At 39.2% G+C, this 18315-nt stretch overlaps 2 protein-coding genes across 10 annotated transcripts in view; both read left to right on the forward strand.

Annotated features, from left to right (window-relative positions):
* ZNF655 (zinc finger protein 655) overlaps window positions 1-12307 on the forward strand; it is a 13847-nt gene extending 1540 nt beyond the window's left edge. For 3 of the 5 annotated variants that reach the window (XM_045837950.1, XM_045837952.1, XM_045837951.1), the window contains exons 2-4: window positions 209-371; window positions 8010-8114; window positions 8617-12307. In XM_045837950.1, the coding sequence (XP_045693906.1) occupies window positions 236-371; window positions 8010-8114; window positions 8617-10007 (1632 nt within the window). In that variant the 5' untranslated portion in view covers window positions 209-235 and the 3' untranslated portion in view covers window positions 10008-12307. Of the gene's footprint in view, window positions 1-208; window positions 372-1411; window positions 1498-1891; window positions 2019-3005; window positions 3821-8009; window positions 8115-8616 lie in introns of those variants that run through there. The other 2 variants (XM_045837953.1, XM_045837954.1) reach the window with 2 other exon arrangements.
* A 2935-nt stretch (window positions 12308-15242) lies between these two features.
* Window positions 15243-18315, forward strand: part of TMEM225B (transmembrane protein 225B) — a 38076-nt gene continuing 35003 nt past the window's right edge. For 4 of the 5 annotated variants that reach the window (XM_045837955.1, XM_045837959.1, XM_045837958.1 and 1 more), the window contains exons 1-2: window positions 15243-15357; window positions 15692-15852. The gene's annotated coding sequence lies outside the window, so the exon portion shown is untranslated. The remainder of the gene's footprint in view (window positions 15358-15691; window positions 15853-18315) is intronic. The other variant, XM_045837960.1, reaches the window with a different exon arrangement.

An 18315-nucleotide genomic window follows, 5' to 3' on the forward strand; every position in this document is an offset into this window, starting at 1 on the left:
CTTTCCACAGAAACCTTTACTATATTAAATTGTACTTTCTTGACTGTTTAAAAAAGTTCCACCAAATCCATTTAATTTGGATGGGTAATCATTATTGACTTTTTATTTAGTATTTACAGTGTCTAAGATACTTTGCTGAGTCCTGAGGATATGAAATTTTGGGTCATTTTAACTTATTACAATAATTTCTCCTAATCTCACCCCACAGTGATGGTCATTGGCCTCCAAAACAGGGATGGAGGAAATATCGGTCCAGGAGGCGGCAGGATCACCAAGGGTCCAATTTCCTTCCTTGGAGACCCAGTCTGAGGGTCTGTCCCCAGAGCCTCAGTTCGTGCAGGACACCGACATGGAACAGGGATTCACTGGGGGTAAGGCAGGGAGAGCACTTACATCCAGGAGATTGGGAGTGGAGAGGGACTTCTGGGCCTGGTATGAGAGAGGCCAGGAACTTCAATAAGAAGGTGGCCCCTAGAGGGAGGTCTGGAAGGGAGGGACAGAAGTGACTCAGTTCAGTCGTAATCACTCACTCTGCTCCAGCTGTTTTTCGTTTATACTACCTTTGCTTCATCCCAGTTACCATATCCACAATAATTTCTAAAATATGCTGTTTTTGCTGCATCTCACAATCCTTGCCTGGCTTTCATTTCGTATTAGGTTTAGGGTCTGTCCCTTCCCTTCACTTAGTGTCTTCCCTCCTTGATGACCTTTTGTGCTTTGCCACCTGCCATTCTGTTGCAGCTGCAATATTTGTGACTAATTTAATTTTGGTTAAGGAAGTACCCATTTAATTGCTTGGTTGAGCACAATGCCTGTATGAATGTATACATGTCACATATTGACTATACAATAACACTTTTATTGTATTGTACTTCCATTGTTTTGTAAGAATCTTATTTTAGAAAACTCATGGCCAACTGCAGCGAAATAACGTGTGTCAGCAACACTGGGTGCCACAGTACACGGAGTGCTGTGGGGCATTGTGGGAATGCGGAAAAGATTGTGAGGAAACAGATGGCCATTCCTTATTCTTAGGGCCTTACACACTGGTTGCAGAGACGATGCTCAGTTACAAGAGAAAGGCTTAGTGATGTTTATAGAACAGTATCTAGGAAAGGGTCAGAAATCTAGTAAATAACCATGGCCCTGGACAAGTCACTGCAAATCCTTATGCTTTGCTTTGCCCATCTGCAAAACAGGTACAGTGCTTAAAGTCCTGAATCATGGGTCTAAACGTGTAAGCAGGGCAGGCAAGTGCTGAGAAGGAGCAGAGTAGACATATTCAGTACCTGATAAACATTCATTGGTTTTACTAGAATGTTGATGTGAAGAAGGGTCCTACTGACTCTTTTCTGTAAGGGAGCCCTGGGGAAGGGCTACTCTTACTCTTGGCTCCTTTCTCCTCCCTTAGCTCCACCTGTTCCCCAGGTGCCTGCTCTTCCCCACGAGGGAAGCCCAGGAGACCAGGCAGCTGCACTCCTGACAGCCAGGTACCAGGTGAGCTGAGGAACCTTCTTTTCCTCAGGGACTGTTGCTGCTGATTGAGTGTGGCCCTTCCCTCACCCCATCTGTAAACCTTGCCTGGATTTTTTTTTTTTCAGTAGCAGACCCCAGTTTTGGAACTGATCTCTTCAGAGACCTGGACTTGACACAAACCACCTTTCCATCTTTCCAAACACTGCCAGCAAACACTGTTTATTCTTTAGCCCTAGTGATGTGATGGGTGCTGATTAGATGTTGAAGGGTTATGGACCTTATTCCCTAGATTCTAATCTGTTCTCACTCCTCCCTGATATAAATACACACTGGAGACTATATCATCTCCATCATTCTCTGGCCATGATGCTATAGTGGCCTCATTCCCGAGAGCAGCCAGGCTGTGTTATTTCAGGAGTTTGTGACATTCGAGGATGTGGCTGTGCACCTTACTCGAGAGGAATGGGGATGCCTGGACCCTGTTCAGAGGGATCTCTACAGAGAAGTGATGTTAGAGAATTATGGGAACGTGGTCTCACTGGGTAAGGACTGCCTTTTTATTCAGTTGATCTATTGGGGTTTCTTGACTGAGTAGGTGTGAGGTCTCCGAGAAAGTAGAGTTTGGCTTAGATTCCAGGTCTTAGAACCTCTGAATCCTCTGTCTTTAAGGTCATCTCCTCTGGGAGTGGTTTTCCTTTGGGGGTTTCAAGACCAGACATTCTACTCCTTATCCTGAGTTAATGGTTCCTGCTTTTGTGGGGTATCTCTTCCCTTTTAGAAACGGGAGAGTTGCTTGTGCTTTGCCTAAGTTTTCACCTTTCCTATCATTTTTTTTCTTTTTCTTCTTTTTTTAATGAGACTCTAGGGCCTCCCAACCCACAACCAGATACTTTCCTTGCTGATACTTCAGTGCCCCTGTATCTGACTTTCCCATTTTCTTTGGAAGAAGAAATGCCTTTTAAAAAGATAGGGTTAAATGTTTCTTGTTGAGTAATCCCTCACCTTTTACGATCCCTAAATTCATCTCCAAACTGGTAGAATTTGAGAGACTTCATTTAAAGGCATGAGTCACTGTGAGTACATTTCAGTGAGTCACCCAGATGATAATCCTAAGTAACCTCATTCCAAGCAGCAGAAGTCTCAGACTTAAACCAAGTCTCTCTTCTGTCATTTGGATGGTACAGTAGGCAGCCAAGGTTAGGCAACCTGTGGTGGTGTGGAGAAGCATCAGTGGGCTTTGTTGGTAGCTCCCTTGATGTGAGAGCATTGCTCCTTTTCCTCTCTCTTTTTCTGCCTGTCTCTGCTTTTGTTCTTTTTATTTACGTATGTATTTAATCACAGTTTTCCTTTTCTTTCTGTCTCTCTTTTTTTTGTTTTTTGCTTTGCCTATGCTAGTGGCATCCAGGGTGTTGCTTTGTCTTCCTTGATTACACTCAGGATTAAAAAGGTCTTCTTGTCTGTGGGGAGGCAGCCTGCCCACGGGGAAGGTTTTAGCCTGTTTTCCATTCCTGGCTCTTTGATCTTTGTAGGCATACTTCTCCGTCTTCCCACCACCCGGATTCATAGTGTGAATTCCTGCCCGGCCCTGAGTCATACCCAGGCAAGTGCTTTCTCTGGAGAAACACTTGCAGTCCTTTCAGCAGGAATCTCCAAGAGATGGCCCAAGTATCGGCTTCCCATCGATATTGCTCGTCCCCGCTCGGAAACTCCTTTTCCACGATTATAAGATATTACACTTGATTGATGGAATAGATGCTCCCAGGATGCCACCACAATGTAAAATTGCAGCTCCTCAAATGACCTTTGTTAAATTTGTAAAGGGCCAAGGAAGTCCTCCGTTGCAACCAGATGCATTTTGTATCCTGAATTTTGAGTTCATTCAGAAGCCATGGTTGGTGGTCATCTACTTGTGTTCTGAGGAACCACAAAGTTCAACTCCAGCTCTTCAGTTATGATCTTTTCATGTTATTTTAGAATGTGGAACGTATTCTGTACTCCCCTCCTTCTGTAGTGAACAGGACCTCCCCTTCTGATGCCTAACTGTCCTGTGACCCCTGGGCTTTCCTCACATTTAACATTCTAGTCTTCTTCCTTTAAGTCCCTGTGGTTACCTCCAAGGTCCTGCCTTTGTCCCCTTTCTGCATTAATCTGTTCTGCATTTATATGACCTTTCCTGATCAAGTGTTCGTGACCTCTGTCCTTGATGGAGGGGAAATGGGAGGGCAAAAGTATTTCAGGGTATCAAATTGAATGTACATTTAACAAGCTTGTATATTGTAAAGTGATATGTAATTGTAAGATACTGTAAATTTTATCTAATAATTATATAATTTCCAACAGTTAACCTGTCTACTTTTTGGAGTAAAGAGACTTCTTAGCTTAATCAACCTAATAGCACAGTATGCTATTAAACTGAATTTCATCCCATTTCCTCTCATCTCTTCACACACAGAGGACACGCATGCACACTTACTGGATACAAATGCATACAAGAAATTCTACTCAATTTGCTTTTGTGACCAAGTCAGCAGCATCTTCTTAGTAATTATTTTTTATAGTCTTTGGGAAGACCTTTCATATTTGTGGGTTCAGCAAACTCCATGTGAAATGTAAAGTTCTACACTTAATTAACTTAGTTTAATGTTGGTGTTATAAAATAAAGACTTATATAACTTAGTCCCTGACTTAGCAGCCCTACCTTCCAGTTCACATCTTTTTCCCATGGCAGTAGCTCTGAGTTGTATTTGTCACAGACATTAGGACTCTGGTCCTTTGGTTACATGCTTTGCCTATATTGTAGTAAATATACAGAATATGAACAGCTGAATAAAAGAGTGAAAAAGTAGGTAGAAAGTCATAATTTTCATCACCAAATCTAAAAAGAAGTATGTTCTGTTAATAGTGTATGCATTACTGACTTGAGGATCATACCCAAAGGGAAGTTATCTGTGACTTCATGCTTAAAATTAAGAATAAGTGCTGGAGATTAAGAATGGGAAAGAGGCCTAGATTGCATTTCACATGGGGCAGTATGGCAGGTGTCTAATTAGATGACAGCATTAGAAACATGTTTATCACAATTCTATTTGATAATAAGTTGATAAATTAGGGATGTTAGGCACCTACCCCCTAACTTTTTGAAGTTGATGTCCTGAGGACAAAAGTGATTTATAGAGAATGTCTTTTACTGCCACAGCTATTTACTCTTTCTTTAGTAACCAATATGTTACTAGGTACTATATATATCTCGTTTAATCCTTACTGTAGCCTGAGCAGGTATTCTATTTTATACCTGAGGAAACTGAGGCTCAGAGAAAGTTAAGTGATTCATGCAGGGTCAGAGCTAGGCTTGGGACTCAAATCTGACTCTGAAACCAATGCTCTTTTCACTATTTTGTGCCTTAGAACAATTAGTCAAGCCTCATATGGTGATTTTATATTTTCATGGCTCCGTACTTTGGTGACAATTAGAAATGACTATGATAAATTGAACAGGAAGGCATAAGGTTGTACAGTTGGGGAGCAGAGAAGGCATACATTCAAAAAGAAGTAAAATTGTCTAGGATATATTTCATTAGGATAGGTATGTACACAAGAACAATATTGCTGAGGAGAGATTTTATTTTTGTATTTGTTAAGCACCAGGAAGAAAGGCATGAATCGTAACACAGCTCTAGTACTAGTATATTTTAAATGTTACTTTTAAAGACCAGATTAAATAAAAATAAATTTAATTAGAAAATGGTCAAGGTTTAAATTTAAAAATTAAAAGGTTTTAATAAAAAATTAAGTAATTTTAGATGAGAGGCTTGAATGAGGAAAAACTTTAAAGAACATGCTTATTTTGAAAGCACAGAGTTTTTATTTAAATTTAGAAAAAGACATTTAGACTAATGGCAGAAAAATCTGTCTTAATGCTTTTGTGACCCCTAGTGTGGTAGCTTAGAAAGACTATAGACAGGGACTACATTGAGTTCCAGTTACCAGCTGTGATATGTTGAGCAAATATTTAAACTGACACTCATTTTTTCATTTATAAAACATGAAACATAATATCTACCTTTCTGTGCCAAGTAAATTAGATTAATTTGTAAGTATCTGGCTGATAGTAGTTACTTAAACATTTGTTTGGAAAGGACAACAGCAAGTGGTAGGAGCTACAGACCAGATTTTTTAATACGAACAAAAATTTTAGGAGAGTGTTCAAATTATTTCTTTATAGTGGAATCTCCCCAAATAGAATATTGCTCTGACTATGCCTAGGAGTTTGGATTTTTGTTACAAAGAGATTTTCATCTCTTAAACACCAATGGTCTCTTAGATCCCTTTTCAGTAAAACATGTGTGACTCCAAATCTGTTGGATACTGGCTCTCCAATCATGATTTTTCCATACTTTTTATTATGTTTACCTTTTATTCCATTATCAATATATTGGTGTTCTGTTTTCTTTCTATACATATTTTGGAAGAAAGGATGGATTTCACTCACAATCATTATCTTTTTTACCTGTAGATTATTTAAAAGTAAGGTTCTACAATAAGACTGCCTGGGTTTGTGCCCTAGCTTGACCACTTACAATCTTGGGGAAGTTAATTACAGGTAACCCCTTTGAATCTTAAAGGGTGTGGTATAGTAACTACCTCATAAAGGTATGGTGTGGTATAGTAACTACCTCATAAAGGGTGTGGTATAGTAACTACCTCATAAAGGTATGGTGTGGTATAGTAACTACCTCATAAAGGTATGGTGAATATTAAGTGAGTGAAAACTTGTACAGCTCTTGGCATGGTACTTTGTACCTACCAACTACTTAGTAAACCAGGGCTTAATATTTTGATGATATAGGTGGCTTTAAGTCTATATCTCAAACTCTACTGTCTTCTGAACTGCAGTCTCATATTCCTGTCTGCTAAGCATTTTCTCTTATACCTTTCTACATTATAGTAAACACTAGAATCAGACCCTTTATTCCACATCAAGATGATCTTTTCTGTTGTACATATGTGACTTAAGTATCAATATAGAGTAAATAAACTTTTAGTTATCAAATACTTAGAAACACCTTAATAAATATCTCAAAATTAAAAGTTTCAAAAAATAAAAATAAAAGTTGCAAATTATTGCAACTGCTTCAAGCCACAGTTTTTTTTTTTTTTTTAATATGCAAAACTACTTTATTTGTTACGGAGGACCTTAACTAAATACATGTCCAAAAGGATTCTATTAATGCTGAGCAGGAATTCAGAAACATAGTAAATAAATGTCTTTCTTACATCTGATCTCTCTGCTCATAGGCCCTCACATGGAATCCCAAGAGGGCAGCTGTTGGTTTATCATATTTTCCAGGCCCAATACCCTTTTAAAAACACTAGTTATTTCTTGTATATTGACCCTTGTGCACAAAATTGGCACTCAATGAGTAGCTCTTAAGTAAATGAATTAAAAGAAGTGCACGATACAAGACATATGGTCCCTGCCATCCAAGAAGTTACAAATCAGGTAGAGATGATATCTGAAACTAATTTAAAAAATCTATAAATTCCATTATATAGTGACATGTCAGGATAAGAGAAACAAGTAATAATTTTTGTAGACATTCAATGAGGGAAGAGAAAGGCTTTTGGAGATGAGAGGCTTGAGCTAGATCCTGTATATGTGCTACTGGAAGCTTTCTGGGCTGAACATTTATTAAAAAAAGCCCTTTTCATACTATAGTTCTGCCCTTCAGAAGCAGACTTGCCTTTTTCCCTTTAAAAGAGATTAGATCTTTGCAGTCCATTATGCAAGCCAGAAAGAGACAATTTTATGTGAACATGAACTTTTATTGCACTTTCCTCACTATCATGTTATAGTTAGTTGTTTATATCTGTCTTTGCAGTTAAGAGTGTGTAAGGTCCTTGAGGGAACTGACCTTACCTGCTTGGGCCCTCTATCCCCATACATACTTTGCATACTCCATAAATGTGTTGAATAAACAGAGTGTAAGCTCCTAATGGATGAGATGGGTCATATTATTCTTTGTTTAGTTGTGTGAATTGAAATGAATTATTTCTTAGATTGATACTAGGAATATTTATTGTCATCACTGATTCTCTTGCTACCATTCATTTCACCATACAACAGGTACTTGAATATTCACCTTTCTCCAGGCCAGCAAAGTTATATTTTGATGACCTCAATTTTGACAGGTCTAATATTGTAGACTAGGTCTAATACAAGATTGCTATATAGGCAACAGGTGAAGAATGATAAGTTTTGTGAAATTATCTCATGCACAAATTCCTTGCCTGAGTAATATTTAAATGAATGTGCTCCCAAAAGTCATAAACTTGCCCCTAAACACACCTCATTATAGAGCACAAATAAATAGGAGCTCCTTGTAGAGCATATTTGCCACTCTCACTCTCCAGACCTTCCTAATATCTTCTAAGAATTTACTTTCTCTCTCCATTAACCACTAGTTAAGAGAAAAAGTGGCTGGTATGGTGTCTGGGGATAAATTGCCACATCCCATTTCCTTCTCTATGAGCAGGATTTCCAATTTTCAAGCCTGATGGGATCTCTCAGCTGGAACAAGATCTACAGGTCTTTGATCTGGATGCAAAGAATAGAGAAGTCCTAAGGGATGACTGCTCAGGTGAGTAAGGCAGAATCAATCCGGTGGAATTAGTCCAGTTGTTGAGCCAAGCTATAGCTCTTTTGGAAATCAGAATGAAGAGCTCTAGCTGTATCCCAAAATGGAGGACTCTTTCTTTTTGCCTTCAGTTTTGATGAACTCTTTGCATTTATTTTGTCCCTTATCATCCACAGGTTGAACTAGGTCCCTGTTCAAGTTGCTTATTTATAATTCTTTTGAACTATTTTCCTATTTTCTCCTTTGAAACACCTTAATTGGTTATCTTACTCTGATGAAAGTACCCTCTGTTTCTGCCACACCCTGAACCATTTGGATCCTACCTCACTGTTTCTATTCATGCCCTTATATCTGCTATTGAGGTTTTGTGCCCGTATTTTAGAGCAAATAAACATCTCTTAACCTGATAGTAACTAGATTATTTTGTTTTCTCCTCTCTGACTTTGTTTTTTCTAAGCACAGTGTACAGATTACATTTGCATTTTCTATTTATATATTGAATCAGATGCAGAAACCAGAGAAGAGAACAAGCTGTTGATTCCTAAGCAGAAAATTGCAGAAGTACATTCATGCAAAGCAAGAGTAGGAAGACTCAAAAAGGATATCACCCAAGTTCCTGAGACTAGAGAAGTGTATAAATCTGAGGACAGATTAGAAAGGCTTCAGGAAATCCTAAGGAAATTTCTATTCCTGGAGAGAGAGTTTAGGCAAATAACAATCAGCAAGAAAACTTTCACCAGTGAGAACAATGAATGTAATGAACCTGATAAAAGCTTCAGTCTGGAATCTACCCTTAATACAGACCAGAGAGATCTTAGAATACAGAACATTGATGACATTGATAAGTACGACATGAGTCTCAGTCAGAATTCAGCTGCTGAGAAACACAAACAAGTAAATCTAACACAGGATTTTCAGAGTAGTGAATATAAGGAAAGCTTAATGGATCTCTCCCACCTTACTAAATGTGAGAGTATGCCCACCACTGAGAAATCCTATAAATGTGATGCATGTGAGAAAATCTTCCATCAGAGTTCAGCCCTTTCTAGACATCAGAGAATTCATACTAGAGAGAAACCCTACAAATGTAAAGAATGTGAAAAATCCTTCAGTCAGAGCTCAAGTCTTAGTCGACATAAAAGAATACATACTAGAGAAAAACCCTATAAATATGATGCGTCTGATAAGTCCTGTGAGTCATCTGATAAATCTTCTAGTCAGAGTTCAGGCATAATTCAGCATAAGAGGATTCACACTAGAGCGAAATCTTACAAATGTGGCAATTGTGAAAGAGTCTTCAGTCGTAGTGTTCACCTTATTCAACATCAGAGAATTCACAGAGAGATGCCCTGTAAGTGTACTGTATGTGGCAGTGACTTCTACCATACCTCATACCTAGTTGAACATCAGAAGCTTCACTGTGAAGAGAAAGCCTATGAATACAATGAATGTGGGATGACCTTTATTAAACCCCAAGGAATTCATCTCAGAGAAAAACCCTATACATGTAATGAATGTGGAAAAGACTTCAGATTGAATTCCCATCTTATTCAGCATCAAAGAATTCACACAAGAGAGAAAACACATGAATGTAATGAATGTGGAAAAGCTTTCAGTCAACCCTTATGCCTTACTCAGCATCACAAAATTCACAGGAAAGAGAAATCCTCTGAGTGTAATGATTATGAGGAAAGTTTTAATCATAGCTCAGATCTTGTCCTGCAACAAGAAGTCCTTACTGGAGAAAAAGCCTTTGATTGTGATGCATGGGAAAAGAACCTTAGTCAGAGAGCACAACTTGTTCAACATCAAAGAATTAATACCAAAGAGAAACCTTATGAATGTATTGAACATGGGGAGACGTTTAGTCAAGTTCAGGCCTCATTCCATATCTGAGAGTTCACAACAGAGAGAGATCATGTGTGTGCTGAATGTGGTAATACCTTCAGTCAGAGCTCAGCCTTTTATTCAGCATCAGAGAATGCACACCAGAGAGAAACCTTGTGAATGTGATGAATGTAGGAGAGCTATTAGTGTTAAACTCTGCAAACCCATACCAATGAGAAAACCTATATTGAAGGTAAATGCTTCATGCTATGTTTATACCTTAGTTATCATTGGAGGATTCATACAGGAGTAAAATTCCATCACTGTAATAAATGTGAAAAAGCCTTCTTCAGTCAAAGAAACTACCTTGTTCAGCATCAAATTCATTCCATGCAGAAAGCCTATGAATGTAATAAATGTGTGTGTGAAGATCAGTCATATTTCAATCTGCATTCAACATCAAAGAATCCATACCCAAGAGAAGCCATTGAGTATAGGAGTTCCAAGTCTTTTTCATCATCAGAATATCTATAACAGACCAGAATCTGATATAATTCAAACGGAAAAATTTACTGCCATATTTCTGGCTTTACTCAACATCAAAATACTGGAGAGAAAATTGTTGATTATTTGTATATGAAATCGTTAATATATACTCCCAGTCTTTCATTGCAGAAGAATCTAGTCTAAGGAGTGACATGGTGAATGCAGTGCTGTTTTCTCATGGCATTCTTTAATAAGTGTTGTAAGTAACTATGTATACTTTATTTATGAAATTCATTTAAGCTATTTTTATTTTAATATGGCCTATAAACATTTTTATTTTTCCTGAAATTGGTATGTATTATTCACAGCCTCCTGAAGATACTGTATTACACCAATGTTAAAACATGTCAGTGTCTGGAAAGTGGCTCATGTAGCTTTTTTTGCTGTTCTCAGCCCAAGTTCTCTCAAAAACATTGTCAGGCCTGCTCTTTTCTGGGGACCATACGTCCTATTTGTTTCTAGCTGCAACACTTGGATTTCTGTTGATGTTTCCATTTTCTTAAGCGCCTTCAAATGACAGTTTCCTGGTTTTAAGCTTTTCACCAGCAAGTATGCCACCCCTACTTGATGCTGTTGTTCTGGTGTCTTTCCCAAAGGAAAGCATCTTCTTTTAAAAGAATTGGATTTCCACATCCTGTTCACTCATGTATGAAGGAGTCTGGTTCCCCTGAGTTTATGGTAGGCAGCTAAACATTTTCAAGTGATGCTCAAGTTCTTAGCTGAACTGTTTGCATCCACAGCCCACTAAAAGAGGAGGAGAACATCAGGGAGCCAGCAAGACTCCTGGTGATATAGCTACATTCATTCATTCAGCATCCACTCTGCATGTCTGAGTTTAGAATTACTTTATATACTTCCACTGAAGGCCAACAAAATGCTTGGGTCTGCTTTTAATATGGCAAAACATAAAGAACATATACTCAAAGATTAGAGAGCTTCATAAAGCAGAGAGCTCAGCCTTCCAACAAAGATATTGCTGTTTTTATATAGTATTTCAAGACAATGGCAGTTATATTCCTGGTATTATAAAATTTTAACTGTTAAGATTGCTTCTTTGTCTATTTGGATTTTCATGCCCAATCAACCCTCATCAGTCCAGGACAGTATTTGAAGTGTGGGGGCTTTGTGTATAATTACTTACTAATTATCACATTGTTTTTTTGTATTTTACTAGAGTCTACAGGCCATATAAAAGAACATGATTTTCTTGACTGATAAAAGTGATCACAGATGTTGGCTTCAGATTTCAAGCTTACCATTATAACACCTAGCAACAGTTCATAATTCTTAGATGATGTCAAAGCATTTTACTATATTTTTCCATCTTAAGCTTCTTAATATTTTGTGAATAAGTGTTATTTAAAATTCTAGTTGTCATCCCAGCAATTGAGGCCTTCATAGTTCAGGTCTTGTAATATTCTGAGGGATTCTTAACAAATATATACAAATTTATTGCTTGCTTTATAAGCATTTTATGGCTAAACTCTAGGATAGTTCTACCACTATATTTTACCTCTTAGCCATCAGCAAGCATAGGATCTAATCAGGGCAAGGTAGAGATTTAAATCAATTGATCTAAATGTAAAAGCAAATAAAAATGCATGTTTTTTTCCTGTCAATGACTGTATAATCTTATGTTTAGAGAATAATAGTCAACTCCAATGATTATGAAACAGGACTAAGTAATCTCTAAATAGCAGAATATATAAAAATCACATGTATGCATTTGGTTTAGCAATGTGCTTTTGTACCTCCACTTGAATAAAGGTGTGTTTGATACTCTGAGAATCTGTTTCAAATAAAACCTGAAGGCCTTAGCCAAAGCATGTGGAATTCTTGAAATCACCGTCCTGGCTGCGCCTCAGTTTCTTCCAGAAACCTGCTTCACAAGAGTAGATCACTCTCCTGTGTACTGATACTTGCTCTTCCACAGAACTCTTGAGGAATAAAGTCTGAATGTTTAGGATTTAAAGGGTTATTCAGTTGGATGCTGTCAGTACATAAAATAAGAGTAAGTCATTTGAGGTTTCTGTAGAACTAAGCAGAGTGTGTTTTTAAAAAAATAAACACATTTAAAAAAATTAGAAACCAAATATCTTCAAGGCTACTTTAAGCTTGATGGTAATTATTGGTACAGTATGATATTAGTTTGTGTTCTTAGTCATTTTAGTCTTGATGTTGGAGAGGGAGGAGAAGAAATCTAATAGTTGAGAGACACCTAATTTTATCTACTATCTCTCTGTCCACGTACATGTACATGTATGTATGTACACATTCAAATTTAATCTTCACAACAACTCTGCAAGGGAACTAGCTTCATTTCACAGAGGAACTGAGGTATAGAGAGATTAAAGAACTTGTTAGGGTCACACAGCAAGTTCAAAATCAGGTCTGTTTGGCTCCAAAACTTTCCATCATTTTGAAGTTGGTATTAGACACCAACCAGAGAAGTTTTCTTTGATGGCTCTTCATTTTGTCACACCCCAATGGTTCACTGTTACCAGTCTGCAACTGGTCCTAAAAGCTCTCTGAGAAAATACTAGGAGAAAATATCCCAGTATCTTTTGGGAGCTAGTCAGAGACTCCCCTATTTGAAACAGGCTTAGACAATTTTGACAATGTCAGGCCACAGATCAAAGCTCCCAAATTCCTATCTCCTGCCAAGCCACCCCACTCCCATGACTAGATTTACATATCCATTTTTCAATGCCCAAATGTGCTCTTAATTTTTGCTGCTAACTAGAACTTGCTGATGGACATGTATTTTTACGAAGATTTACTGTCACCTCTGGTTATAGCAGTGGAACAAAGCAGGTATTTGGGAAATCAAGTTTGATTCCTAGGTTCTGGCTTGAGCAAGAGTATCTAGAGACTGGAGAAATATGGGGTATGTTGGAAGAGGAGCAAGGAGAGTATTTCAGGCAAGAGCATGCCAGCAGGCCTACAGATGAAAGAGTATGGCATTTTCAGGGTAATAAATGAGCCCTCTGGAGAAATGCCTCACCCTAGGAATAGTATGGGGGAAACTGATGAAGTTTAAGAGCAAAGTTCAAAAGAGACTCCTGTAGTGTCATCTCAGTAAAGTGTGGGATTCTCACATCTAGAAATGTGAGAATCTAGAAATGTAATCTAGAGATGTGAGAATCTAGAAATGTGAGGCTCTAGAAATGTAACTTCATCCATCCCTTCATTCAGTAATACAATTGCCAAGTTCTATGATATTCAGTGGTAGCCAAAGGGTACAGTTAACCTAATCGAATGAATGAAGCCATCCACTGAGTAAGACTAACAGATTAGTTGTCAAAGCAATAGCTTTGAACTTGGCTGTTTACTAGCTGTGTGACTTTTGGAAATTTTACTTAAACTTTTCTAAGCCTTTTTGTCTATACAATATGGTTAATAACAGCATGGAAATTAAACATAATGTAAAAAGTGCTGGTCATATAGTAAGTGCCAAAAAGTTATTACTATAAATACTAGTAAAACCCAATAAAAATAGAAGACAGATGTTTAGATAGAAGTAAAATCTAAAGAGGGAATTAATAAGCAAACATTTAACAGTGCAGAACTAGCATTGTCCAGGGTGGGATGCCCTGGGTTTGGAGCATTTGCCAGTGAATATGATTAGAGAAATCATCAGGCATCCTGGGCTGTGGTAGAAACTGCCTCCTGATGGTCACTCCCTGTTGGAGTCAGCAACTGATAGCTGTCTCTTCTAAAATTTCTATCATATGACATCACATTTTCAAAATAGTGCAAGAAGGAACCATTGTTTAAACCAAGACTGTAAGAGTGATTTCAATCAGAAATCAGATGGTGCCCTGTACAAATTAATAAGAAAATAATGCTGGAGTTTTTTATTTTGCTGATGCATCCTATTCACTCTTCACTTTTAGAAAATGGTTAATCTCTTGTATTTCATTCATGTTTATAAATATATAACTTGGGCAAAATCATAAGTGTCTGTCTTTTTTCCTTTTCTGTGGTTGCACATACTACAAATTTCTACCCAGTCTTTCTCATTGTCCCCCCAGGGTGCAATAGACACCAGGCTCTGATTTGTATACAGCAGGATTCAAATGCTGCCACTAGTTGCTTACTAACTGCAGCTTCTGGCATGTGAGATAGTAAAGTACCAAATTCATGGGATAGTTGTAAGGATTAATGAGATAATGGCAGTTTAAATGCTCTACAACTGGTAGCTGCTGTTTAAACAACTCATTTGCTTAACCCCTTTTCGAGCTTCAACATATCAAATGTGCCTCTGGCAAATCTGTACTGCAGGTGTGCCTACAGCACAGGGTCTTTGGATCTTGACCTCTAAGGTTTTTTCTCTTCATATCGGTGTTGGTACCAGTGTGTTCCTCCTGCTTATTTATATACTCCAGGCAAAACTGGGAGGGGCTGCGTTGAAGAGACAAAGTGAGAGAAGGACAGGGTGGACCGAGGACCTAGATAAAGTGAATTTGGACCCCACGGGTCAAACTGACCTGTGATTTTGAAGAACGGAGCGGGGAGGTGGGTGGTAACACAGGGCTGGAGTCAGGCGGAGGAGGCAAATGGGGTGCACATGGATAGAGAGGATGAGAAAAGGAAACAACCGATTTAGATCCTCCATCCACTTAGTCGATAAAGGGTATGTAGAGTAATCTGCCCCAACCTGCTACAATCCTTCCGGGGGAAAGAACAGTGAAGTAGGTCCCCACCCCCACGCCGTTCTGGACTCAGCAGCCCCTGGAACACCAGTGATCGAGATTAGACCTCCAACCGCCTAGATGGGACCCGGAAGTGCACACCAAAGAACCGACTTTCCAGACTCCCACAGGAGGGCGAAGTCGCCAGCACTGTGGAGCGCATGGATCGGCCTGAGCTAGTGAGTATAGGGGTTCAGCGACCCCAGGCTCTGGGAGGAGAGTGGGGTGGCCAGCGTCACTGCAGGTGGCAAGCTCCTACTATGGCAGTGGGCTCAGATTGGGAGGGGGGGGACTCGTGTGGAGTTGGGGTGGGGCTGCAGGAACCTGCTGGGTCCTGCCTGCCTGGGCGCAGCCTCCCAGTGCTGTGGGCCTGGTGACCTCACGGCAGGACCCAGCTGACCTGAAGAGAGAATGAAGCTTCTCAGACCTTCACCTGGCTTGGGAGTCTCTCCTGGGAAGGCTTCACCTGCTGTTTTCCCTGTATCTGACCCGTTCTCCCACCCTTTCCTGAAGTGACTGCCCATCCTTTGTGTCGTGTTCTGAAGAATTTTTAGAGAAGATTTAGCCTTGGAGCAGCACCGGGGATTGGACTCAGCCCATGGAGAAGCTTCCTGAACAGATGTCTCTGGAGTCCCTGTTTCCATCCCCTGAGCAGAAGCCTCGAAAGAGCAAGGGTGAGAAGCTGACTTAACTAGCTTTCTTTGTCTAAACTGTCCTCCTAACCACGGCCTTTGATTAGATAGACACAATTAATGTTACACTTAGGATAGCCCTGGTGCAAGACAACCAATTTTTTTTATTATTATCTAAAACTCTACTGCATGTAAGTGAAGCCTATAACTAATGTTTCCTCTCTGACTGTGTTGAGCAAACCTACAGGAGCACGATCGTAGTACTAAGTCTTGAGGAGCTGTCATTCCAGCACCTGCTAACTTGCTTGGTCTTTGGAGAAGCTCAGATCCAATGCCGTATGGATAAATAAGTGAATGAATCCAGCAAAGTTTATCCCATACCCCAAGCACCAGGAAAAGAGTGGAATCCTCCCAAGCTCTCTTTCACCATTAGGGAAGATACATTTTCCACTCAAGGTATAAACTGCAAGAAGGTGCTTGCCTATGGAATACAGCAGACAAGCCAGCCACCTGCTGATGGAAAATGAAATTAAACTATAAATATTCAGTTTAATATCAGTCTTTCATCTCACCTTTTTTTCTGGTGTATATGTCTGGCCACTAAAAAAAGAGTGGACTTGATGATTTAATTGAGAGACAAAGGTTTACATAAAGCACATCATAGACTTGGAGATGGCTTATGTTTAGAGAGGTTTTTCTTTCATATATGTAGTCTTCTAATGATATTTTCAGGCTAATATTTCATTTAACAAGTATTTATTCAGTTACTATTATGAGGTGTTGAGACTAACTTGGAAGGAAATGTAACTCCTAACGACCCATGAGCTCAGAGTTGAGTTGGAATAGTTAACTATTGAGAGGCCATAGGACAATAAACAGTGTAGAAATCCACAAGAAGAGATCCCTGTGAACTGGGTAGTAGCCCCAGAACCCTTAGAAAGCTATGAGTTTGGCCTTTGGAAGGGTTTAGAGTAAGAAAGGAATCAGTTTTTGATGAGAGAGGATAGAATAGATCCTTACCACGGATTCCTTGCTATTAGTCTTTATAAGAAACCAAGTACCCATATTCACCTTCTTAAATACTCATTATTTATATTTTGAGTTCTCTACAGTAGTCTCAGCCCAGCTTTAAAGTCTTACCTCAGTATCCCCCAAGACAAACTCAGCAAGAGTGGTGTGTCTGCACAGGGTAATGCAGAAGGCACTTTGCACTACCCACTGTTGTGCATTTGTGTCCTCTTAGTCACATGCATTGCTGTTTCCGACATTCTCTGCCTGCCCAAACCCCATGCATCTCAAGATCCCATGCGTGACGACTCAGTGCAGGATAGCCTCTTTCATGAAGCTTCTGAAACAGGCTGGGGCTGTGAAGAAGGAAACAATCAGATGCAAGAGACATTTACACCTGAACTTGTGAGACTTGGTGGCTGACTGAGCAGCAGAGGGCAATTGGCTACAGTCACCTTTGTTCCTTTCACTGTTTTACCTCTTTAAAAAAACTTTTGCCAGTTGCTAATATCTTTGTAATTGCCATTCACTTTTCAACACAGTGCTTTGCTTCTGTTTCATTAAAACTGGTTATATCCAGGCTGCCAGTGGCTTACCTAATGAACCCACTGAACACATTTTTTTCAGCCCTAATTTTTTGACCCCTTACTATTTTTTTGTTGTGATCTCTCTTCCTTGTAACTCTTGTTCCTTGGTTTTGGAAGCACCATTTTCTCCTGGTCTGCCTCTACTCAGGGCCTTTATCATTCCTATTTCTCCTGTTCCTTAAACATTGATTTTCCCCAAAACTGTTCTCAGCCCCCTCCTCTTTTCACTCTTATAGGTGATCCTATCTCCTTCCATGGCTTCATTTACCTCTGTGAGCTTTTCTTGCTTCCAGCTGATGCCTGAGTACTACATGTTCATAGGTTCCCTTCTGAGCTCCTGAGCTCATCCTTTTCTGCCGTAGCCTATATCACCCTACCTTCCTCTGACTACCTTGGTTAATTTTAGTAACTGGTTTTCCCAAGCCAGAAAACCTGTAGTCATCCAATACTGTTCTCCTTCCCTTCATATTCAGTTACTAAATCCTACCAATTTTTCTTCAGAAAGACCTGATTCTGTTGCCTGTCACTGCTACTTCCTCATTTAGACCCACTGCATTTTTTCTAGGTTGTTGAAACATTCCTATGCTATTGGTCATTTCCCCCACTCCCCCCTACAGTTGCCAGAATAAACTTCCCTGGAAACAAGTCTGATCATATTCTCTGCCTATAGGATAAAGTCCAAAATCCTGAGTGTGGCTTATATGTCTCTTCATTATCTGGCTCTTATTCTATTTTTCTGCTATGTCTTCTGCTTACATTTCAGTCACATGGAAATTTTTTTCACTATACCTTAAATTTAGTATTCCCTTTTAGGTTTCTGAGCCTTAACATATACTGTTATGTTTGCCTGGAATGCACTTTACCTTGTTGATCCTGGTCATACTTCAAAACCTAGCTCAATGTCATTCTT

This window comes from Phyllostomus hastatus, unplaced genomic scaffold, assembly GCF_019186645.2.
Source record: "Phyllostomus hastatus isolate PE091 unplaced genomic scaffold, TTU_PhHast_1.1 phas_contig_254, whole genome shotgun sequence".
NCBI classification, from domain to species: domain Eukaryota; kingdom Metazoa; phylum Chordata; class Mammalia; order Chiroptera; family Phyllostomidae; genus Phyllostomus; species Phyllostomus hastatus.